Here is a 26939-nt window from a genome sequence, read left to right on the forward strand (position 1 = left end):
CGGCAAAGATTAGGCTGCACGTATTATTCTTTGCCCAGACGCCCATCCAAAGTTTTGTAGGGTTCACCCAGTCCCTCGTTCACTTCGCGTCAAATTTGCAACAGAGCTATGTCGCTTGCAAAGCAATGGCATTTTGCAGACTATTATGGCAAGTCAAGTCGGTGTCACATCTCGTAATAACTAAACCTAATGGAGACATTAGAGTTTGTGTGGATTTCAAATCTACAGTAATCGCCCAGACCACAGGTGACATTCTTCCCCTGCCTCACCCTGAAGATATCATTAATAAACTTCAATCTGGCACATATTTATCGCAAACTGATCAAAAGGATGTCTGCCTCCAGATACCATTGGATGAAGAAACCCTACAGTTTGTGGTGATTAACACTCACATTGGCCTGTTTTGTTTTCAGTGTTTACCATTTGGCAGCTCTTCTGCTCCTGATTATTTCCAAAGGACTTAGAACAACTATTGCATAATGTTCCATGTCGTGCCACCTATCTGGATGATAACATTGGATAGTAACATTGCCTGAGAATCATTTGAACAACCTCATAAATATTTAAGAACCTTCAACATCACAGCGCATTAGCAATCGTTGGTTAATATTTTAAAAAACTAAAAATCTGCCTTGATTGCAAAAAGTGTTAACCCAGGTTTCGGTGTAGATAACTACACCTTCTTCAGAACAATAAAATCCACAAGTGCCTGGTGTTCTTTTAACCATTCACAAAGGTCTTCTTAGGCACTTGTGGGTTTTATTGTTGTTCTGAAGAAGGTTTAGTTATCTACGCCGAAACCTGGGTTAACACTTAACACTAGGTGCTTTTTTCGCAATCGAGGAGGGTTTTTAGTTTTCTAACCTCATAAATGTTGTTACTGTATTAGCTTTAGCTGGTCTTCAATGTAATCATGACAAGTGTGTATTTTTTGTTCCCAAGTTGGAATATTCGGGCCATATGACTGATCAATTAGGCATTCACTCAGCTTAAAACCATTTGGACACTATTTGCCGCCTATCACCGCTAAAGATTGTGTCGTAACTACAGTCTGTTTTGGGGAAGTTGTCTTATTACATTAAATTCATCCAAAATGCGGCTTAAATCACTGCTCTGTTTCACTGCCTTCAGCAGAAGTATGCGCTTTTTCAATGGACAAGGGAATTTCGATATACTTTTCAAAAACCTAAGGATGAACTTCTCAGTGACCCTTGCCTCATGCCTTTTGATCCGGTGAAGACACTTATCATAGCAATGGACACATCTGATGTCGGCTTAGTGGCAGTGCTGTCACACAAGGTTGGCCCCTCGGAATGACCCACTGCATTCACATGCCAGTTGCTTACTGAGACCCAACATAATTACAGCTAGATAGAGGAGGCGGCTCTGGCCACCATCTTTGGTGTGTGTAAATTTCACCGGTACCTCTATGGAAGATGGTCTACTTTAATCACTGACTACAAGCCATTCACTTCTTTGTTTCATCTGTCCAAGGATATACAGGATCAAACAGCTCAGAAACTTCAATTTTGGGCATTGATTCTGTCCAATTAAAATTATGATATTGTGTATAGGCCCACCATTAAGAACGCAAATGCAGATACACTTTCATGTCTGCCAGTGAGTGAAGATCCAGCTATCAATTCATCAGAAGATTATTTATGTCAGCTGGATCATCCTGAACTTGAGAAATTGAAATCCTTCCTCATCGATGCACAGATCATTGCTTCAGCCAAAGTACGCAATCCACAACTGAAATGGCTTTCTCAATTCATTCAACACAGATAGTTGACTAACAGACTGGGGATCACTGGTCCTGTCATTTGCCCTTGCTATCCACAACGTGAGGCACTGTCTATACAGCAAGGTGTTATTCTGGTTCACTCACCAAATGACCATACTCTGGTCCTAGTTCCTCGTGAGGGTCAAGCTTCTGTTTTACACCAGCTCCGCATGGGACACTGGGGTCTGGTCAAGACCAAACAGCTCGTTTGTTGACATTCTACTTCGTTTGGACTATTTTTAAAACGATTGAATGCATCACTGTGCAATGTCAAGCACATCCTGAGAATTCTGCAGTGCCTTGTGTAAGGGGTCCGCAGGCCCTTACTACTAAGTTTGCACTCACACAGGTCGACAGGGCAACTATCGATTAGTGTGTCGGGACGCGAGAGCGCGAGTTGAGTCAGTTAGTGCTGTGTTGGGTAGGTTCCCGCGAGGCGGGCAGAGCTGAGCAGAAGCCAGCAATTGATAGAAATTACCGTCAAAGGGAGTGTCCATCGCCGCGGTTTAACCCCTTTGTGTTAGTATTATACGGGAAAGTGAAGAAGTTTCATTAACAGAGTGATTCAGTGATATTTATGAGCCGTTATTGAGATTCCGCGTCTACCGCGCCGGCATTATTTGGATCACAGTGTTGGATTACAGTGATTGTATTTTGCGTGTGACGATTATGAATAACGAAGAAACCTGTGCTGAGATTAGCCGTTATTAACAGTGTATGACGAAGGCAGTGGCTGTCTCCTTATCTTTGTGGTTTTTGATAAGAATATAGGTCTTGTTTAGTAAAGCTGTGTTTGTTGTTCTTCTTGCCACCAGACAGTACATTATTACAGTATTTGCGAAGGACAATATGGAATGTAACATCTCCTGAGCAGTCCAATCCGATTGCCAGCCCCATTAGGTACACGGTCACATTAATTAATTACTTAATTTGGGCTGCTATTCAGATCCCGAACGAACGGGCCATAACAGAATACACTCCTGGAAATTGAAATAAGAACACCGTGAATTCATTGTCCCAGGAAGAGGAAACTTTATTGACACATTCCTGGGGTCAGATACATCACATGATCACACTGACAGAACCACAGGCACATAGACACAGGCAACAGAGCATGCACAATGTCGGCACTAGTACAGTGTATATCCACCTTTCGCAGCAATGCAGGCTGCTATTCTCCCATGGAGACGATCGTAGAGATGCTGGATGTAGTCCTGTGGAACGGCTTGCCATGCCATTTCCACCTGGCGCCTCAGTTGGACCAGCGTTCGTGCTGGACGTGCAGACCGCGTGAGACGACGCTTCATCCAGTCCCAAACATGCTCAATGGGGGACAGATCCGGAGATCTTGCTGGCCATGGTAGTTGACTTACACCTCCTAGAGCACGTTGGGTGGCACGGGATACATGCGGACGTGCATTGTCCTGTTGGAACAGCAAGTTCCCTTGCCGGTCTAGGAATGGTAGAACGATGGGTTCGATGACGGTTTGGATGTACCGTGCACTATTCAGTGTCCCCTCGACGATCACCAGTGGTGTACGGCCAGTGTAGGAGATCGCTCCCCACACCATGATGCTGGGTGTTGGCCCTGTGTGCCTCGGTCGTATGCAGTCCTGATTGTGGCGCTCACCTGCATGGCCCCAAACACGCATACGACCATCATTGGCACCAAGGCAGAAGCGACTCTCATCGCTGAAGACGACACGTCTCCATTCGTCCCTCCATTCGCGCCTGTCGCGACACCACTGGAGGCGGGCTGCACGATGTTGGGGCGTGAGCGGAAGACGGCCTAACGGTGTGCGGGACCGTAGCCCAGCTTCATGGAGACGGTTGCGAATGGTCCTCGCCGATACCCCAGGAGCAACAGTGTCCCTAATTTGCTGGGAAGTGGTGGTGCGGTCCCCTACGGCACTGCGTAGGATCCTACGGTCTTGGCGTGCATCCATGCGTCGCTGCGGTCCAGTCCCAGGTCGACGGGCACGTGCACCTTCCGCCGACCACTGGCGACAACATCGATGTACTGTGGAGACCTCACGCCCCACGTGTTGAGCAATTCGGCGGTACGTCCACCCGGCCTCCCGCATGCCCACTATACGCCCTCGCTCAAAGTCCGTCAACTGCACATACGGTTCACGCCCACGCTGTCGCGGCATGCTACCAGTGTTAAAGACTGCGATGGAGCTCCGTATGCCACGGCATACTGGCTGACACTGACGGCGGCGATGCACAAATGCTGCGCAGCTAGCGCCATTCGACGGCCAACACCGTGGTTCCTGGTGTGTCCGCTGTGCCGTGCGTGTGATCATTGCTTGTACAGCCCTCTCGCAGTGTCCGGAGCAAGTATGGTGGGTCTGACACACCGGTGTCAATGTGTTCTTTTTTCCATTTCCAGGAGTGTATAATACGGGAGTGTTACACCCTTGGCTTACCGTGAAAGGACAAGTGCAATTTTCGGACGAATCGTAAAGAACAATAGGTAATTTTACCGTGGTTAACGCAAGAAAATATTTTTTTCAATTTGGATCGAGACAGAGTAGGAACTGTAAAATCGCGAAAAGGAACAGTGCATTTTTGAACAATGCGAAGTAATAGCATCTTATGATTGTGACTAAACTGTTTCTTCTTGCCATATTAAATAGAACAATAGTGTCAATAAACTGTGTTGTAAAGTGCAAATGCGTAAATTCGCGCGAAAAAAAAAAAAAAAAAAAACTGTGAAAAGTGAACGCCAAAGAAAGACACGTGTGAACAATAAAACAGCGAAACGAACTAAGAATTCGTCACGAAAGTTGTTAAAAAGGTGTTTAGTGGTAATATTTTGACTGAAATTGCCTTTTGAACAGTGAAAAATCGGACAGCTTCGTGTGGACCCATAAACTGTTATGCGGACGACAATGTATTGTGGCGACGCAATTATTGAGTGACGTCACGCAGACCCATGTAGCAGTTGCACCAAAGAGCTTCGATCCGCGAGGTGATTTCACACGACATCCCACCACGGCGAGCGACGCGACTTCGAGACACCGAGCGCAGTCCCGGCATCTAGCGGCCGAACTACAAACTACGCCCGCCTACAGCGCCACAGAGCGGCCGACGGAGAACTACGACGTCTCGCCGCAGATCTTCAACTTCATGCAGCTCCAGCGGCAGTACAGCGCCACGCCCACCTCAAACGTCAAAACATCGCGACTCGCAGTAACGTCAGTTGGTGAGTGAGGACGACTGGTTGACATAACATTAAATTGCAGTGTGCAGTCTTCGCGATAAATAAACGTTTGTAAACTGATATTTACATTAGGAAAAGTGCCCAATTGCAGTAATTTCCGAAAAGTTTGCGAAACATACTTTGAAATATTGCATACTTATTTATGCACACTGCACTGTCTAAATGGTGATTGTTTTTGGGGATTTTACATTTATAGATTTTGTGAGTGATGTGATTTATCTTGTTTAGAACATTTACATAAACGGTGTATGTGGAAATTGTTAGTTGAAGTTATTGGGTTTTGAGAGTCGTTATGTTCAGTACTCATGCATGTTGTATTAATTTAGGGATTAACTGAAAATACCTCAGGTACTGTTTGGTTAGTTTCTTGGTAATTAGGAGTGTTTTGGGTTACTAGAGGTCATTTTGTATTACTTGCCTGTGCATTAAAAATAAACCAAACATGTCTACGGAAGATAAGCAGGTCTGTGAGGCAGTAGTTGAAAGGAAAGGGATAGGACAGGAAGACAGATATGATTCGGGAATCAGTGACTGTGGATTGTCATTAGGAAGCCCATCAGCACATTCAACTAATTATCCCGAGACACCGAGACAAACGACGAGAGATAAGCCAATTTCAGAGGATGCAGATATGCGGTGGATGTTAGCAGAGTTGCTAAAGGGGACCAAATCATTAGAGAAGAGTTCACAAGAAACAAGAGAATCACTAAAAGGTTTACAAGAAAATAACGCATCGTTAGAGAAGCGTTTACAAGAAACTAACGCATCGTTAGAGAAGAGTTCACAAGAAGCTAGAGAAAGGGAAGAAATATTCCGCAAATCATTAAAGGAAGATTTACAAGAAACTATAGCACAAGAGATCAAAACATTGCAGATGAAGATGGAATGTAATCTGAAGAAGGAAATGCAGGAATTACAAGAACAGTTGAAAATGGATATCAACGAGAGAGAGAGAATAAGCTGCAGAAGAATATAGACCAAGTCCAGGGAGATGTGGAGAAGGTGGAAGGAAAGTTAACAAAAAAGATAGAAGACGATATTGAAGAAACGAAAGCCGAATTGGGAGAAAGAATCAACGAAGTGGAAACAAATTGCAATCATCGAATCGCCGCGGTGACGCAGAGGCAGAAACAATGCAATGATGCAGTTAAGGGGATAGGAGATAGGCAAAACCAACTAACTGTCAATCTGAGAAATGCAATAGCCGTGCAACGAGAAGAGGATAACAAGAGGGTTGAAATGGAGGTCAGGCAGTTACAACAGGGAGTGCAGCAATTGGAGAGCAGGACAGAAGAAACTGATAAACGAATTAGCAACGCCACCTTAGCCATTGGGGGAGGTAAGGTCGTTACCTTGATGAGCAGTGATAATCGGTGCATCCAAAATAATACAGGGCAAAAATTTAGACCGAAAGGATGGCTGCACCCAATGATATTTATGAAATGGCTAAAAGGAGTTTTCCCAGCACATCTTAAGGACTCAGACAAGATTCAATTTGCAATAGATAGAATGGAAGGTGAGGCCTTCACTTGGGGAGTCAGGAAGAAGGAAGGGACTATTAGTTATGACCAGTTTGAAGAGGAATTCTTGAAGAAATACTGGTCCAAAAGCCATCAATGTGCAGCAATTGAGGACCTACTCCATCGCAAGTCACTTAGTACATGGAGAGGAACATTGAGAGAGTTTGCCGAACATTTGTGGGAATTGAACGAGACCTTGGAACAACCCCTGAGTGATGACGTAATGATATCTGCGATAAAAAGAAGATTGAATCAGAAAATGCAAGAAACTGTATCCGGGAGCCTAATTAAAGATAGGGAGGCCTTGATGGAAATACTGGAACAGTTGGAATCTGTTCGATCACAGGGACACAATCAAGTTAATGATTGAAACCGAGAAGGAAGTAATGACCCAAGGAATCCTTTTAATCATTCATCTGATTATAGAGGAAGAGGTGGAGGAACCGAAAAAAACTGAATGACACTCCAGGTGAGGTCCGGTCTAGAGTGAGGGCTACAAGGACCCGAATGAACCTGCTAAGATATATTCAGGACATTTAGTTATAAAATGGACATTTGAAAAGGGGAAATGTTTAGTTACATTGTGTTTTCTGATGTATTACAATTAGAATTGCATGTTTCATATCGACGATTATCTAAGAATGAGTATAAAACCTGTAATAACTAATTTGTGGTATAGTAATTCATATGTCATGTGTTTAGGTAATAATTTTTGAGTGTATGTTGTGTGTTTCATTCAATATTGGACTAGAGAGGACTATTGCTGCTTGATAAAAAATTGTAATTTGGACAATACCATATTTATGTGATGTGATAACCTTTTGTAAAAATTATTGTGGAGGCAGCCCACTACCGGAGTCGAGGGATTATTTAGTGAATTGTAATTTCATTAATTATTTACACTGTGTGCTTTGTTCAAATGTAGCAATGTTTAATTCCCTTGCCGATTCTTTTTCGCCTGCAGCTCTAAAGAAGTTTTCGAGGGCGGGGATGTAAGGGGTCCGCAGGCCCTTACTACTAAGTTTGCACTCACACAGGTCGACAGGGCAACTATCGATTAGTATGTTGGGACGCGAGAGCGCGAGTTAAGTCAGTTAGTGTTGTGTTGGGTAGGTTCCCGCGAGGCGGGCAGAGCTGAGCAGAAGCCAGCAATTGATAGAAATTACCGTCAAAGGGAATGGCCATCGCCGCGGTTTAACCCCTTTGTGTTAGTATTATATGGGAAAGTGAAGAAGTTTCATTAACAGAGTGATTCAGTGATATTTATGTGCCGTTATTGAGATTCCGCGTCTACCGCGCCGGCATTATTTGGATTACAGTGTTGGATTACAGTGATTGTATTTTGCGTGTGACAATTATGAATAACGAAGAAACCTGTGCTGAGATTAGCCGTTATTAACAGTGTATGACGAAGGCAGTGGCTGTCTCCTTATCTTTGTGGTTTTTGATAAGAATATAGGTCTTGTTTAGTAAAGCTGTGTGTGTTGTTCTTCTTGCCACCAGACAGTACATTATTACAGTATTTGCGAAAGACAATATGGAATGTAACATCTCCTGAGCAGTCCAATCCGATTGCCAGCCCCATTAGGTACACGGTCACATTAATTAATTACTTAATTTGGGCTGCTATTCAGATCCCGAACGAACGGGCCATAACAGAATATAATAAGGGAGTGTTACACTTGGCAACAGAATTTCAGGTGGCCTCATCCTACTGTATTCATATTCACTTTTGTAGCCCATTCTGGAATACAAGATGGCTGATTTTAGTGGAAGCATACAGTAGATTTGCCATTTGTGTCCCTATGCACTCTTACATCATCAGTGAGCAATGTCTGTGCATGGGAGGCTATTTTTGTTTAGAGGGATTACCAAAAGCGAGTGTTTCTGACAATGGAACTCAATTTGTTTCTGTGTAATTTTGCCAGTTTTGTTGCCTCAATGGAATCAAGCATTTGACTACAGCAACTTTCTCACCCTAAAGCAATGGGGAAGCCTAACACTTTGTAAGAACATTTAAGATGCAGATGACGAAGCTCCGCCGAGAACATTCCAGAGAGAATGCTCTTCTCTTATTCTTCAGTTCTTATCAATCTGTGCCTTCTAATGGCAAATCTCCAGCAGAGCTATGTGGACATCCCCACGGTACTATTTTGAGCTTATCGCATCCCCAAACTGTGCCGTCTCCTCAGCACTTTTGCACAAAGTTTGCAGGGTCTGACAACGTATACTTCTGCGTATATAATCCGCAACATACCTGGGAGCCGCACACTGTGGTTGTCACCCACGGGTGAGCACATTATGACGTCGCGCCATCTTCTGGTCGTATCTGTTGCTGGCACCAGAATCAATTGAAAGCCCACCCTTGTGATGATTACGGTGATTGTGTCATGAGATTTCATTCCACAGACTCTGGCTGGTTGTCACCCCGGGCTCCAGTTAGCCTTTGCATCGCAGGGGCTCCATCCGACTTAGTGCAGCCTCCTCTGGCCAGCCCCACCTCCAGGCTGCAGCCACCTCTGCACGCCTTCAAGCAGCCTTTGCCACCAGCGCCACCTTCCCTGCTGCCAACCCACACAAATGTGAACCTGCCATCACCGGACAACCCTGCCCCCTCGGCCCTGAATGCACCGACATCATCCCTGTTGCTACTACCTTCAAGAACCACCAGGGACGCCTCGTGTCCTGGCGCCCCTGAAGATCTGCCCCAGGTGTGCACCCTGCTGACAGTTTCCTGGCAGATGTTCCCTCGCAGGTGCTAGACAAATGTCAGGGTGTGGGCTAGTGGGAGCTATCTGTCACAGTTCTGCCACCAGTTTTCTAATCTACAGCAGTGCTCTTCCCCTGCCACCGTTGAACAGTTTCCCGATGACCGTGCATCAACTCGGAGAGGGAGGGGGATGGTGTGGTACTCACGGCCTCAGATAGTACCACACTACAGCCAATAAGCTGCACTCAAAACACTCTTAGCACAGCAGTTGTATGGGTTGGAAGTAAAAACTTTACTGCAGTCTGCAAGGGGCCACAGTTGCCAACTCGTGTGCGTCACATGTGTGTATAGCGATTGATCAATGCCTCAAATACTGGAGCACTGAGCTACAGTTGACAGTTCTCTTCAGTGCTCCGAGTTGTGTACGGTCTCCAGTTACTGCCGAGTCTACAAGGTGCAATGTTTATCCACCGTCTCCGAGGCTTGGGACCCGTAGTGCAATAGGAAGCTGGAAGTCAAGGGGTGGAATGACTGACTCAGCATTATGGGACCTTTACTTTTTTTGTTTGATAGATAGATACATAGATAGATAGATAGATAGATAGATAGATAGATAGAGAGAGAGAGAGAGAGAGAGAGAGAGAGAATCATCATCATCATCATCATCATCATCATCATCGAACAAAAAGAAATTTTGCAGATAGGCAACTATTAATGAAATAAAGCAATGTGTCTTCCCTTCTATCAGTGTGTTGCTGCGGAGTGGAGTGCTTCCATACAATGTTAATCTTTCCTCTTGGTTCTTGCTTCTCCTGCCAATAATAACACTTTCCTACGCATCCGCTTTAGTGTTTTCAGAATGACACAGCGCAATAAAATATCACCTGTAACAAACTTGAGTTTGTAACTTGCAGGAGCAATGTTGAAAGGTAGTCAATTCCACAGTAATCCACAAGGCCACTTCATTGGAAGCACGGTAAGCACTATAAGTGATTTACTATGACACTGCAATCAATGCCAATCTCAAATACCAGAAACACTTAGCATCCTTGGTGGCATTGCCTATCCCTTTGACAGTCAGAGTTCATCCACGGCGTCACAGTAACTTAGGTCTCACCACCCTCACCTCATTGCATGCCTCATGCCGCACCAGTGAGACTCCTGCCAGCCAATAGCCACATCCCTGTCGGCATCGGACATGAACCCGATGCCAGTCAGAGATGAAGTCTTTAGTTGCAAGACGCACCAGTGCTGACATGGTACATTAGGCACTGTAGGTCAGCTCTGGCCTCTACGTAGGCATCACTCAGAGGCACAGTGATAGGACTTTGATATTTTAGAGGACTTGCAATAATTTAAAACGTCTAATTGTGCTGGACATTTCACAAGAAGCAGCATCATTTAAGCCAAATATTTATTCATATTTACTAAATATTATTTTAGTACTAATTGTTGGGAATCTTTCTGATTGAAAATAACCTATGCCGCCATCCTGCATTCCCAACAGGAAGGTTCCCTCCAGAAGACTCAAACAGGATGGAACAGGTGTGTGTGTGTGTGTGTGTGTGTGTGTGTGTGTGTGTGTGTGTGTGTGTGTGTGTGTGTGTGTGCGGGGGGGGGGGGGGGTATTTTTGAAAAAGGCCTCGTTGGCTGAATGCTACCTTTCTGACAGTCTTTTTGTTGTGCCTATCCGTGACCAAGCATTTCTCCTATATGGTGAGTAGCAACTATCCTTTTCAAAACACTGTTATATTCCGTTCTGGATTTTCTATTGTTTAAAGATCAGGTACAATTTTTCACTAACTGTAGTTTGAGTCACAATCAGTGTTTCACCACAATCTAACATCATCAGTTTTCGATCTGATTGTTGTGCAACACCAAATCAAAATGGTTACTTTCTCCACACTAATTACTGCATTTCTTGAAACTGCAGCAAATTTGACATTAGTCAATATTTAGTCTGTCCTGTGCTTGAATTGCTCAGTTACAGATATTATTCAGTGAAAGGTAATTCTACAGAATATCCTAAACAGTTTTTTAAATGGATATCATCTAGCTAAAATAGTGTGTGTATAATTTCAAATGATGCTTTTTATATCTGTATATTTTTGATAAAAAGTTCTTATATCAGAAAGTTTTCTTTTCTTTTCTTTTTACAACAACAATTTGTAAATGTTGCCTGTTTAGGTTAAACCATATACAATGCTCATACAACTTGTTTAATAGCACTGCAGAAACAAATGGTAAGTTCCATCGTAGTTACTAGTTATAAAAAATAGCTGTAATAATTTCTCTGATAAATTACATGTCTCAACAATGAGAGCCCTGAAATGAAACAAAAAATTAATAACCACTGCAAAATAATAATAATAATAATAATAATAATAATAATAATAATAAACCCCGTGGAGGCCCGGGAAAAGAATAGGCCTCCGGTATGTTCTGCCAGTCGTAAAAGGCGACGAAAAGAACAAACCACTAATAGGGCTAACCCCCCTTTTAGTGTGATTACTTGGTTCAGGACAGAACTAAAGAAGCCTCGGACAAGCGCCGTCATGGTCGGGGACGGCGCTTGAACCCTATGCCCGCCCACAATGGTAATGACACTGCTAGCCAACTGGAAAATGATTTAAATCCAAATAGAGGTGTTTTGCAGGATATGCTTCCTGCAACCACCCTAGAAGGAAAACAAAGACAGAGGATGAGATGGTCAGATGAAGTTAATCGACACCTCATGTTCTGTTATTACCAAGCAACAAACCTAGGAACCAACACAACTGGATACAGATCACAAGTATACACAACATTTATTACCAGATACCCAGAATTAAAATTTTTAACAGAACAACGTCTAGCTGATCAGATTCGTGTAATAATAAAAAATAACAGGATACCCCAGTCAGAATTAGAAAACATCAAACAACAAGTACAACAAATACTGGAACAGAATAATGTGCAATTAGAAGAAGAAGAAAATACAGTAATGGACTCAAACATCCCAGAGCAAGCAAACAAAGAACAACACGCATCAATTAAACAATCAGAGGAAAATGAAATTTTAAGACAGCCACCAGCACAAGCACAAATAGAACACGAAGTGACACACATGTTAGATATAAAAGAAAAATTTCAGTTGACATATATAGAATACAAAGACACAAATACAGACATTAGACCATTCTTGCATAGACCACCAAATAGCCCACAAGTCGAAACAACAATAAAAACTATCAACACAATCATACACAACAAAATAAATGAATACACAACTATGGAAGAGTTACAACTACTGCTTTATGTAGGAGCACTCACTACACTAAATATACACACTAGGCAGATATCAGAACCAACCAACACACAGAAGAAACCCACAAAACCAGCATGGCAACACAGGCTACAGATCAGAATAGAAAAACTGAGAAAAGACATCGGACAGTTAACACAATTTATAAGAAATGAAATATCAGACAAAAAACGAAAAAGGTTAGGTAAAATCTCACAACAAGAAGCAATAGAGCAATTAGATGAAAAGAAGCAAAAATTACAAGCTTTGGCGAAACGACTTAGAAGATACAAAAAAAGTGAAAATAGAAGGAAACAAAACCAAACATTCAACACAAACCAAAAGAAATTTTACCAGACAATAGATAACACACACATAAAAATAGACAATCCACCAAACATAAGAGACATGGAACACTTCTGGAGCAGCATATGGTCAAACCCGGCACAACATAACAGGCATGCACGGTGGATACAAGCAGAAACAGATACATACAAGATGATACCACAAATGCCTGAAGTGATAATTTTTCAACATGAAGTCACCCGAGCAATTAATTCTACGCACAATTGGAAAGCCCCTGGAAATGATAAAATAGCAAATTTCTGGCTAAAGAAGTTCACCTCAACACATTCACATCTAACTAAATTATTTAACAGTTACATTGCAGACCCATACATATTCCCTGATACACTTACACATGGAATAACTTATCTGAAACCTAAAGATCAAGCAGACACAGCAAACCCAGCTAAATATCGCCCCATAACATGCCTACCAACAATCTACAAAATATTAACTTCAGTCATTACACAGAAATTAATGACACATACAACACAGAACAAAATTATAAATGAAGAACAAAAAGGCTGCTGCAAAGGAGCGCGAGGATGTAAAGAGCAACTGATAATAGATGCAGAGGTGACATATCAAGCTAAAACTAAACAAAGGTCTCTACACTACGCATACATTGATTACCAAAAAGCTTTTGATAGTGTACCCCACTCATGGTTACTACAAATATTGGAAATATACAAAATAGATCCTAAATTGATACAGTTCCTAAACATAGTAATGAAAAACTGGAAAACCACACTTAATATCCAAACAAATTCAGATAATATCACATCACAGCCAATACAGATTAAGCGTGGAATATACCAAGGAGACTCATTAAGTCCTTTCTGGTTCTGCCTTGCTCTGAACCCACTATCCAACATGCTAAATAATACAAATTATGGATACAATATTACTGGAACATACCCACACAAAATCACACATTTGCTATACATGGATGATCTAAAACTACTGGCAGCAACAAATCAACAACTCAACCAATTACTAAAGATAACAGAAGTATTCAGCAATGATATAAGTATGGCGTTTGGAATAGACAAATGTAAGAAAAATAGCATAGTCAAGGGAAAACACACTAAACAAGAAGATTACATATTGGATAACCACAGCGACTGCATAGAAGCGATGGAAAAAACGGATGCCTATAAATATCTAGGATACAGACAAAAAATAGGAATAGATAATACAAATATTAAAGAAGAACTAAAAGAAAAATATAGACAAAGACTAACAAAAATACTGAAAACAGAATTGACAGCAAGAAACAAGACCAAAGCTATAAATACTTATGCCATACCAATATTGACCTACTCATTTGGAGTAGTGAAATGGAGTAACACAGACCTAGAAGCACTCAATACACTTACACGATCACAATGCCATAAATATAGAATACATCACATACATTCAGCAACAGAAAGATTCACATTAAGCAGAAAGGAAGGAGGAAGGGGATTTATCGATATAAAAAACCTACATTATGGACAGGTAGACAATTTAAGAAAATTCTTTATAGAACGAGCAGAAACTAGCAAAATACACAAAGCAATCACTCATATAAATACATCGGCTACACCACTACAATTTCATAACCACCTCTACAACCCGTTAGACCACATAACATCAACAGATACGAAGAAAGTAAATTGGAAAAAGAAAACACTTCATGGCAAGCACCCGTATCATCTAACACAGCCACACATCGATCAAGACGCATCCAACACATGGCTAAGAAAAGGCAATATATACAGTGAGACAGAAGGATTCATGATTGCAATACAGGATCAAACAATAAACACCAGGTATTACAGCAAGCATATTATTAAAGATCCCAATACCACAACAGATAAATGCAGACTTTGTAAACAACAAATAGAAACAGTAGATCACATCACAAGCGGATGTACAATACTAGCAAATACAGAATACCCCAGAAGACATGACACTGTCACAAAAATAATACATCAACAGCTTGCCTTACAACATAAACTTTTAAAACAACAAGTTCCTACATACAAGTATGCACCACAAAATGTACTGGAGAATGATGAATACAAATTATACTGGAACAGAACCATTATAACAGATAAAACAACGCCACATAACAAACCTGACATCATACTCACCAATAAAAAGAAGAAATTAACACAACTAATCGAAATATCCATACCCAATACAACAAATATACAAAAGAAAACAGGAGAAAAAATTGAAAAATACATCCAGCTGGCTGAGGAAGTCAAAGACATGTGGCATCAGGATAAAGTTGACATCATACCAATTATAGTATCAACTACAGGAGTCATACCACACAATATCCACCAGTACATCAATGCAATACAGCTACATCCAAACACATATATACAACTACAGAAATCCGTAATTATTGATACATGTTCAATTACCCGAAAGTTCCTAAATGCAATATAACACATACCGTACAGTTAATAGGAAGTGACGCTTGATCAAGGTCCGCGTCACTTTCCATTCTCAACCAGACTTAACGTCTGAGAAAGTAAAGAAATAATAATAATAATAGTAATAGTAATAATAATAATAATAGTTATAAACAGATTAATTTTGTTAAAAACAATGGGAAGCCCATGATGGACTAACAAAATATTATAGAAAGGATACTCTTCTGCTCACCTCAGAGGACAAGCGGAGGGACAGGAGGGCCTGTTGGATTTTTGGAATGGGGTCACTGTGACAGGGTTTGTAGGTGGTCCTCTGCCATGTAATTCCTATGGTTCACAACCATAGTGGTGGAACCAATGTCAGCAGATAGGACTGTAAGGTTAGAATCCTTATTTTGCTGGGGGATTGCAGTTCTTTCTGTGGGGTGTATCGTTGGATTCCATGTTGAAGAAAATGAGGAATAATGGTGAAGCAAAGTTTGAGGTTAAGAAATTCTGTAATTTTAACTGGGAAGGAGGGGGAGGGGTGTGGCAGGTTGGGGGCAGTCGGGGTGGCCCATGGTTGGATAGAATGAACTGAACCAGGCAGGGTTCAATATTGGTTTTGTGTAGAGTCTGATTGGTAGTGTCAGTGAAAAAAATATTTCCATACAGAGAGTGCGAGGAGGAGAGTATGAGGAGGAGAGAAGTCTTTACCAAGTCCAACATGACTGACTTTGGTAATGAGGCAAAAGGTAAGACCTCTGGAGATGATTGCTACTTCTGTGGGACTAAGGTGTCTGCTACAAGAGAAAAGGTTCACAGCAGTGTTTTGGGTCTTTTTAGGTTCTGGATTGTGTGTGGTGATGGGGAGTTTGTCATTAAGGCGCGATTAGCCAGCTTTGAGGGGATGCAAGGAAGGTTGAGAGGTTCTTGTTGAAGTGGTGGATAGTGGCTGTCTAAGGTGGGAGGAGATGGTGAACAAGCTGGAGATGTTTTTGAGGTGGTGGTGTGCTCACTGCTCTAGTTCTTGGATGGAAAGTATTTTAATGTGTGAGATGGGATGCAGGAATTTGGAAATGCAGAGCAGGAGAAATTTACAGGTGGAGAGGAGGTATTGCAAGGAGATTTGGGCTGGATTTATTAACAATAAAATCAGGCTTTTTGCAGATGATGCAGTTATCTGTAAAGAAGTACTGTCAGAGAGGCTGCACAAATATTCAGTCAGAACTTCACAAGATTTCAATGTGTTGTAGAGATTTGCTCTAAATCTTCAGAAATGTACAATTTTACACCACATTTAAAAAAAAAAGTATCCTATGACTATAACATCAATGAGCCCTGTTGGAATCGGCCAACTCATACAAATACCTGGGTGTAACACTTCGTAGGGATATTAAACTGAATCATCACATAGATTCAATTGTGTGTAAAGCAGGTGGTAGACTTCAGTATTGGTAGAATACTGGGAAAGAGATTGCTTGCAAAAAAAAACTCATTTGACCCATCATAGAATATTGCTGAAGTGTGTGGGGCCCATACGAGATAGGACGAACAGGGGATATTGAACATATACAGAGAAGTGCAGCATCAATGGTCACAGGTTTGTTTAATCCATGGGAGAGTATCACAGAGATACTGAAGGAACTGAACTGGAGAATTGTTGAAGACAGATGTAAACCATCCCGAAAAAATCAGTTAAGGAATTCAAGAATTGGCCTTAAATGATTAGTCTAGGGATATACTACAACCCCTCACATAGGAGTCATGAGGATAAGATTAGAATTATTACTGCACGCACAGAGCCATTCGAACAATCATTGTTCCCATGCTCCATAAGTGAATGGAACAGGACAGACTAAATATTGACTTTTGTTGGATTACGTTAGAGAGAATTATGGAGTGACAGAATTCGAACAGGCAGAGGTCCTTGTGAAAGGAGGAGCTGCAGCCAGAGATGGGCCACTTGATGTGGTTTCCATGGGCAAGGTAACAATGCAGGAACAGTATGCGGGACTAGGTTCTGGTTAGGCATAGAGAAACTTTTCTGTATTGGTGTAGATGGAAGGACCTAGGATCCATATTGGAGAATAAAAACATGTAAAAATATGTAGGAAAAATGCAAAATATGGAACAGATAAAGTAGGTGGAGGGAGTAGGGCTGTACTTAAAAGTAATTATGTTCTGTTTGTGGGGTGCTCAACCGCACGGTCATCAGTGCCCATACAAAGTCCCAAGTTTTACACAGTCCAATTTCTTTTTTACACAATCCAATCTAGCCACTATCACAAATGATGATGATGATGAAATGATGAGGACAACACAAACACCCAGTCCCTGGGCAGAGAAAGTGATAATGAACTAAAACTGTATTTTAAGTTCCAACTCTCGTATATATAGTGGGATGCAGTTCAGTGAGTGAATGTGTGTGAAGGGAGAGGAACAGCAGTTTTGTTACTTTTTAGTGCAGTGCATATTTTCCCACTGTCATGAATATCAAACATAACGACACATCTGCAGTTTAACACCATTGCATTTTAAACAGATAAAACAACTTTATGTACAACTATTTACCTCAACATGGCCAATGACTCTGCCAACAGTAGTGTGTGTTTTTTCTGGTGGATCATTTTCCTCAGACATGAATGACAAGGGAGCAGTTTCAGTCATACCATATAAAGTCTGCAAATAGGACACCAAAGTTATAACACCCAGCAACTTTACTAGTTCGTGAAAACTTAAGTGACTTATTTATTGTTCCTTACTGTAACTCTCTCAAGTCCAAATGTTCTGGTTAACTTTTCATACAGGTCTGGTGAAGATATTGCACCACCACTTGCCAAAATTTCTAGTGAGTTTATTTTCAATCCAGAACTTTCTACAAAATTTAACAGATCTATATTCATAGTAGGGGTACCATACAGAACAGAGCATCTGCAACAAGAAACAAAAGCTGTGACTAAAGTAAACTGTTTTGGCTCTTCATCTCCTTTCCATCACACAACAACAACAAAAAAGAAACAATAAGATTACAATAATTTACTACAATTTTTTACTATGGAAGACACAGCTTGACATACATTTCAGACAAGAACAGCTACAAGTGTAGTTTTAGAAGATAGTTCTTTCCTGGAATGGTCATCATAATTCCACAGTATTGTCACGTAATAGCCTGAGTCATTAAGTCTGAATTTGGCCAAAACTTGAGTGCTGCTGAAATTAATGAGATGACTAAGGATTGATACAGTAATAAATTTCTTCCATTTTGCAGCAAAGAACATAAAAAAACATTAAGACTCAGTGATGTGGTATGTTAAACCATCAACAAAACTGACCCAGGCCTTAACAGATAAGGCATTTACAAAGTATGCTGTAAGTTTAAACAGTTGTCTATGACCAGAAAACTTAATGTCAAAGAATGATAGATACTATGCCAGGAAAAGTCACTGCAAATCCATATTCCAGCTAGTTTGAGAGCTATTTAACCATACTTAGAAAAAACTGTGATTGCAGGTTTTAGTGTTCACTGCTTGTAAAAAATCTCAGCTGCTAATTGGCATTTTCTTCATGCACATACCACTGCTTAATGGCTTCTCTTTTCACTGACTAGTGATCTGTTCTCATACAAATACTTAACAAAATAATAGTTTACGGTGAAAATGGAAGCAAGCATTTTGACTTTGTAACGTCCTTATATACTATTTAATAACATGACATGTCATACTCTGAGAAGTTCTGAGACGACTTATTCCAATTAAGTATGGTTTATCTTCCTACACACTGGTTTCACTTTGTACACTTCTCATTTCTTAATTGTCTTTTGTCTTTGTCCACAAAATCATTAAGTGTTGCATTTCATTCCCCCCCCCCCCCCCCCCCCCCTCTCTCTCTCTCTCTCTCTCTCTCTCTCTCTCTCTCTCTCTCTCTCTCTGTGTGTGTGTGTGTGTGTGTGTGTGTGTGTGTGTGTGTGTGTGTGTGTGTGTGTGTGTGTGTGTGGTTGACACATGGTCCTTTTTCTCTACTATTTTCCACTAACTTCTCTATTTTTTTTCACTAAATTATTGAAATGAGTTTAGTCACTTTACAGACTGAGCAGTCTGGTGTACCTACTGAGAAATTAGAGATTAAAAATTAGCCTTTTCAATAACAGCACAAGCTTTTGCAGCATGAACAAAGCTAAGGTACAAATTTCTTTAGAGACTGGGTTGGCTGCTGAATGTACCAATACGTATTATTATTTTTGGCATGGTTTTATTGTCTATTTAAGAACCTGGTGCACTTCCCCGAGCTTACTAAAGCTATTTCAGTGGCAGTTTCTGTACACACTGTCAACAAGATGTCAGCTGACTTTTTTCATCATAGCTGTCAAACATGTTCAGGCAATCAACACAAAGAGCACTGTTTATCCCCTCTTGTACACTGATTCTCCGTGACTGTTGATTTTCATCTGTAGAATTTCTTTTAGTTACCATTTGAGCTGCGAATTCTGTTGAAATTGTATCCATCCTTGTTTCAATTCACATTCAATTTACAGTTTGACATAACTATTTAGCGAGTCTGTGTTAGTTTCGGTGCTTTTTCTACATAGATTTTTTGATCACAGGACACAGTCCACCACAGATGATATTTTGTGGCTGTGCCTCATCTTAGTTCAAGTATAGTTGTAGCATTTGGTTCAGAAGACTCAACTAGTCTCGTGACAGTTGGGACCCTGGCGTGATTATCCAGTGTGAATAAACCTGCAATACCAGAGGACTTATGCTCAGCTTCTCAAAAAGTCAAAATTTTCCACACTGGTAGATGTACCCGCCACAGGAAGATTCACAGTTTGAATAACCCATTTTGACCACACAATCCTACACTATGGTTTACTAAAGTTGAGGCAATTTCTCAGCACTCTAGTAACCACAGACTCCACAGAATTTGCTCTAGTGTTGCAGTAGTCCAGGACATAACCACAGCACCTGAAACAGAGTCATAGGAGAAGCTCAAAGGAGAGCTGATAAGCAGAGTATCTGCCTCAGAAGAAGAGCACTTATGTACTTATACAGGAAGACATCATCAGGGACAGAAACACGTTGCAGTATCTCCAACATCTACTCACCAGCGCCAACACAGGCACGGTACCAGATACACTGCTGCACACACTGGAGCAGCCAACTGCCAGCTCAAGTAAATGCCACTGAAGCGGCCCAGACAGACGCCACTTGACGCCATGGCAGATGTAGCAGGTAAAATTCATGATGCGATTGTGCCACCCCACACAGTTCAGCAGCAGTGGCACGCAACAGCACATCGTTGGCCACAGTGATACATGTAGATTATGAATACCTCGTTAACAAGGTTGATGCCTTAAGCCAACAAATGAGTAATCTATTCTCTTGCCACAATGTGAGAGGTCAGTAAGTCATTCCTCCATGAACTCTTCAGTAGTGAGCAGCACAGCACAGCCATTGTCTGACATCTGTTGGTAACACTGGAAATTCAAAGACCAGGCATGTAAATGCACTTTGTGTGCTTTCCCCAACAGCAACGGCAATTGGACGTACATGCACGCAGTTGACAGTTGCCATCCTTGTGCCCCGTCATAATGGATTGGAAGATACGATGGATGTTTCTGGTGGATGCAGGATTGATTTTTAACACTGATCCTTTTGCCTAAGTATTGGCAGCCGACTTGACTCTACCTCTCTGCAGCCAAAAACTCTAGCACAGTAACCTTCAGCACACAACACACGGAAATGAATTTGGGATTATCTCGCACTTCTGCTTGGAACTTTACCAGAGCAAACATGATTTAATCGGTTAACTGAGCTGACTTTCTGGTGCAGTACTGTCTACTGCCACACATCGTCAACATGTACACTATGTGATCAAAAGTATCCAGACACCCTCAAAAGCATATGTTTTTTCATATTAGGTGCACTGTGCTGCCACCTACTGCCAGGTACTCCATATCAACGACCTCAGTAGTCATTAGACATCATGAGAGCAGGATGGGGTGCTCCGCAGAACTCACGGACTTCGAATGTGGTCAAGTGATTGGGTGTTACTTGTGTCATATGTCTGTACGCAAGATTTCCACACTCTTAAACATCCCTAGGTACACTGCTTCTGATTTGATAGTGAAGTGGAAACGTGATGGGACACGTACAGCACAGAAGCGTACAGCCTGACCTCGTCTGTTGAATGACAGAGTCCGCCGATAGTTGAAGAGGGTTGTAATGTGTAATAGGCAGACTTCTATCCAGACTATTACACAGGAATTCCAAACTGCATCAGGACCCATTGCAAGTACTATGACTTATGTGGGAGGTGAGAAAACTTTGATTTCATGGTTGAGCAGCTGCTCATAAGCCACATATCACGCTGGTATATGCCAAATGACGCCACGGTTGGTGTAAGAAGCGTAAACACTGGATGACTGAACAGTGGAAAAACATTGCGTGGAATGAAGAATCACAGTACACAATGTGGTGATCTGATGGCAGGATGTGAGTATGGCGAATGCCCAGTAAATGTCATCTGCCAGCATGTGTAGTGGGAACAGTAAAATTCTGAGGCAGTGGTGTTATGGTGTGGTCATGTTTTTCATGGAGAGGGCTTGCACCTCTTGTTGTTTTGCATGGCACTATCACAGCACAGGCTTACATTGATGTTTTAAGCATCTTCTAGCATTGTTGAAGAGCAATTCAGGGATGGCAATTGCGTCTTTCAACAAGATCGAGCACCTGTTCATAATGCACTGCCTGTGGCTGAGCAGTTACACAACAATAACCTCCCTGTAATGGACTGGCCTGCACAGAGTCCTTACCTGAATCCTATAGAACACCTCTGGGATGTTTTGGACTGCCGACTTCATGCCAGGCCTCATCACCTGACACTGATACCTCTCCTCAGTGCAGCACTCCATGAAGAATGGGCTGCCTTCTCCAAGAAACACGTCAGCACCTGACTGAATGTACACCTGCGAGAGTGGAAGCTGTCATCAAGGCTAAGGATGGGCCAACACCATACTGAATTCCAACATTACCGATGGAGGGTGCCACGAACTTTTAAATCATTTTCAGCCAGGTGTCCGGATACTTTTGGTTACACAGTATCTCATCACTGGCCTAGCTGCTACTGGTTTTTGATGCAGTGCAGCGATGCACAGTGCCAAGCTTATCCAGTCGGCAGGCAGCAGATACACCAAGCTGCTGTAGCAGTTCCCCGGTACTATATTACCTCCAGGTGCACCTAACGAGGTATGTCACAACTTTGTGCACTACATTAAGACTACTGCAGCCTACCAATTTCATATAGGCGAAGAGGATTTGCCCCTGATAGCTATGCTGTTGCCAAGGCGGAATTCAATATTAAGCGGAAGGAAGGCATCATTCACCTTTTCAGTAGTCCATGGTCATTGTCTCCACAACTGGCGCCCAGGTTGTCTGGCATATTATATCAAGTCAAACTGCAGTCAGTTCAGCACTGGAACAAGACACAGATGGTTCACTGAAGCCAACTGCATTTTATTAACATGATCTCTGTCACAATTAAAAAGGAAGTGAGTTTGATTGCAAGGTATTTAATACTTTGCACACAGTTGGAGGCAAGAGTGTTTACCATTTTCACCAGCGACAAAACCCTTCTGTGCCTTCCAACAGATTAATGATAAATGCATGCCACAGCAATACAATCAGTTGGAATTTATCACTCAATTCGGCACTGACATACACTACATAACAGAAATTGATAACACAGTAGTGGACTGCCTACCCCACGTAAACAGCATAATGAATTCTATAGATTTTGGTAACTTCCTAAAGCACGAAAGTCAGACTAGGAGCTTCAGGGCCTTCTCAAAGATGCTTCCTCCAATCTTCAGCTGAAACTGATTGGTGTTCCTGGCACAAATGTAAAGCTTTGTTGTGAAGTCTCTCCAGACAAGGTACTGAGACCCTTCATAACTTTCACCATCCTGGCATCAGATCTACAGTTTAACTAATTGCTAACCATTTCATATGGCCTGGTATGCAGAAAGATGATCAAGTGTGGACTCAAGCATGTGTTCAGTGTCAATGTAGTGAAGTATCTCACCACGTGCACATTCCTGTGTCAGTGTGAAATTTCCCTGATGCAACCACATGATTTGCACATGTGCCTTTACTGAATAGTCAACAATACCTATTAAGAGCGATCAACTGATTTACCTGCTGGCCTGAAGTCATACCAGTCAACAATATTTCAGCAGGAACACTGGCCGCCACCTCCATTTCACACTGGATTTCAAGCTTTGGTTGTTTGCTACATATCACAACAGCCCACAGCCGACAATTAAGAGTCTAAATTGTTTGCCCAGCTGAGCAAATTCTGTTGTGCCGTACATCAGAAGACCACACGCTATCACTCAACAAGTAATGGCAAGAGAGAACACTGCCACAGTTCATTAGGAGCCACAATCATGTGTCACGATCCACACTGGACAACAACCTTACCATTGGTCTTGCTCAGTATGTGAAGCACTTATGAACCTGACCTGGACTCTCCATCAGCTGAGCTCGTATATGGCAAAGCCCAGCAACTGCCAAGTGAGGCAACTCTTCTAAGTGCAGTCAAGATGGATGACATCAATCTTACGTACTTCATTTCTTGCCCGAGGGAACGGGTGAATCAAATCCAACCTCAGAAAGCACAAAGACGTGGAACTTCACCTACCTATATGCACACATGTTATGCTATGCACAGATAGAGTGAAACTCGCAGTGACACTTCCATACACAGGCCCTTGTCATGTCATTGGCTGAGGCTAAAGAACCATCGAAATTTTGATCAATGTCGAACCCAGTCTTCATGCTACCTGCATTACTACAAATGCTTGCACAATGTAACCAGCCACATTTCCAGATGAAGGAGAAACTCAACCCAAGTGCTGAACGTATCTTGGATGGCACGTACATTTCCCATTGCAATGACAATCCACCTTCCCCAGGGAGCAGCTGATGTAGCAGCAAACATCAGCACGTCATCATAGAGCTATCAGTTTTTGTGTGTGTGTGTGTGTGTGTGTGTGTGTGTGTGTGTGTGTGTGTGTGTGTGTGTGTGTGTGTGATTTTTTTCCAGTTAGTTACTGTTTGGGCTTGGACTTCGGTAAAAATTTCACCTGCCCTTGTTTCAATTCATGTTTAGTTTACAGTGACTATTTAGTGAGTCTGTATAATTTTCTGTAGTTTGTTCTAAATAAATCACAGTTGTTGTTGTTGTGGTCTTCGGTCCTGAGACTGGTTTGATGCAGCTCTCCATGCTACTCTATCCTGTGCAAGCTTCTTCATCTCCCAGTACCTACTGCAACCTACATCCTTCTGAACCTGCTTAGTGTATTCATCTCTTGGTCTCCCTCTACGATTTTTACCCTCCATGGTGCCCTCCAATGCTAAATTTGTTATCCCTTGATGCCTCAAAACATGTCCTACCAACCGATCCCTTCTTCTGGTCAAGTTGTGCCACAAACTTCTCTTCTCCCCTATCCTATTCAATACCTCTTCATTAGTTACGTGATCTACCCACCTTATCTTCAGCATTCTTCTGTAGAACCACATTTCGAAAGCTTCTATTCTCTTCTTGTCCAAACTAGTTATCGTCCATGTTTCACTTCCATACATGGCTACACTCCACACAAATACTTTCAGAAACGAATTCCTGACACAAATCTATACTCGATGTTAACAAATTTCTCTTCTTGAGAAACGCTTTCCTTGCCATTGCCAGTCTACATTTTATATCCTCTCTACTTCGACCATCATTGGTTATTTTACTCCCTAAATAGCAAAACTCCTTTACCACTTTAAGTGTCTCATTTCCTAATCTAATTCCCTCAGCATCACCCGACTTAATTTGACTACATTCCATTATCCTCGTTTTGCTTTTGTTGATGTTCATCTTATATCCTCCTTTCAAGACACTGTCCATTCTGTTCAACTGCTCTTCCAAGTCCTTTGCTGTCTCTGACAGAATTACAATGTCATTGGCGAACCTCAAAGTTTTTACTTCTTCTCCATGAATTTTAATACCTACTCCGAATTTTTCTTTTGTTTCCTTTACTGCTTGCTCAATATACAGATTGAATAACATCGGGGAGAGGCTACAACCCTGTCTCACTCCTTTCCCAACCACTGCTTCCCTTTCATGCCCCTCGACTCTTATAACTGCCATCTGGTTTCTCTACAAATTGTAAATAGCCTTTCGCTCCCTGTATTTTACCCCTGCCACCTTCAGAATATGAAAGAGAGTATTCCAGTCAACATTGTCAAAAGCTTTCTCTAAGTCTACAAATGCTAGAAACGTAGGTTTGCCTTTTCTTAATCTTTCTTCTAAGATAAGTCGTAAGGTCAGTATTGCCTCATGTGTTCCAACATTTCTACGGAATCCAAACTGATCTTCCCCGAGGTTGGCTTCTACCAGTTTTTCCATTCGTCTGTAAAGAATTCGCGTTAGTATTTTGGAGCTGTGACTTATTAAACTGATAGTTCGGTAATTTTCACATCTGTCAACACCTGCTTTCTTTGGGATTGGAATTATTATATTCTTCTTGAAGTCTGAGGGTATTTCGCCTGTCTCATACATCTTGCTCACCAGATGGTAGAGTTTTGTCATGACTGGCTCTCCCGAGGCCATCAGTAGTTCTAATGGAATGTTGTCTACTCTCGGGGCCTTGTTTCGACTCAGGTCTTTCAGTGCTCTGTCAAACTCTTCACACAGTATCTTATCTCCCATTTCGTCTTAATCTACATCCTCTTCCATTTCCATAATATTGTCCTCAAGTACATCGCCCTTGTATAAACCCTCTATAAACTCCTTCCACCTTTCTGCCATCCTTTCTTTGCTTAGAACTGGGTTGCCATCTGAGCTCTTGATATTCATACAAGTGGTTCTCTTCTCTCCAAAGGTCTCTTTAATTTTCCTGTAGGCAGTATCTATCTTACCCCTAGTGAGACAAGCCTCTACATCCTTACATTTGTCCTCTAGCCATCCCTGCTTAGCCATTTTGCACTTCCTGTCGATCTCATTTTTGAGACGTTTGTATTCCTTTTTGCCTGCTTCATTTACTGCATTTTTATATTTTCTCCTTTCATCAATTAAATTCAATATTTCTTCTGTTACCCAAGGATTTCTACTAGCCCTCGTCTTTTTACCTACTTGATCTGCTGCCTTCACTACTTCATCCCTCAGAGCTACCCATTCTTCTTCTACTGTATTTCTTTCCCCCATTCCTGTCAATTGTTCCCTTATGCTCTCCCTGAAACTCTGTACAACCTCTGGTTCTTTCAGTTTATCCAGGTCCCATCTCCTTAAATTCCCACCTTTTTGCAGTTTCGTCAGTTTGAATCTGCAGTTCATAACCAATAGATTGTGGTCCGAGTCCACATCTGCCCCTGGAAATATCCTACAATTTAAAACCTGGTTCCTAAATCTCTGTCCTTGCATTATATAATCTATCTGATACCTTTTAGTATCTCCAGGATTCTTCCATGTATACAACCTTCTTTTATGATTCTTGAACCAAGTGTTAGCTATGATTAAGTTATGCTCTGTGCAAAATTCTACAAGGCGGCTTCCTCTTTCATTCCTTCCCCCCAATCCATATTCACCTACTATGTTTCCTTCTCTCCCTTTACCTACACT

The 26939-nt window shown here is 41.8% G+C and overlaps 1 protein-coding gene across 3 annotated transcripts in view; it reads right to left on the bottom strand.

The window, feature by feature from the left end:
- Nucleotides 1-26939, bottom strand: part of LOC126194978 (medium-chain acyl-CoA ligase ACSF2, mitochondrial-like) — a 452087-nt gene that overhangs the window by 16584 nt on the left and 408564 nt on the right. For 2 of the 3 annotated variants that reach the window (XM_049933390.1, XM_049933392.1), the window contains exons 8-9: nucleotides 18041-18209; nucleotides 17850-17957 (exon numbers count right to left, since the gene is read on the bottom strand). The exons of the other annotated variant lie outside the window; for it this stretch is intronic. In XM_049933390.1, coding sequence (XP_049789347.1) covers nucleotides 17850-17957; nucleotides 18041-18209 — 277 coding nt within the window. The remainder of the gene's footprint in view (nucleotides 1-17849; nucleotides 17958-18040; nucleotides 18210-26939) is intronic. 3 annotated transcript variants of the gene reach the window in all.

Source organism: Schistocerca nitens, chromosome 7, assembly GCF_023898315.1.
Source record: "Schistocerca nitens isolate TAMUIC-IGC-003100 chromosome 7, iqSchNite1.1, whole genome shotgun sequence".
NCBI classification, from domain to species: Eukaryota; Metazoa; Arthropoda; class Insecta; order Orthoptera; family Acrididae; genus Schistocerca; species Schistocerca nitens.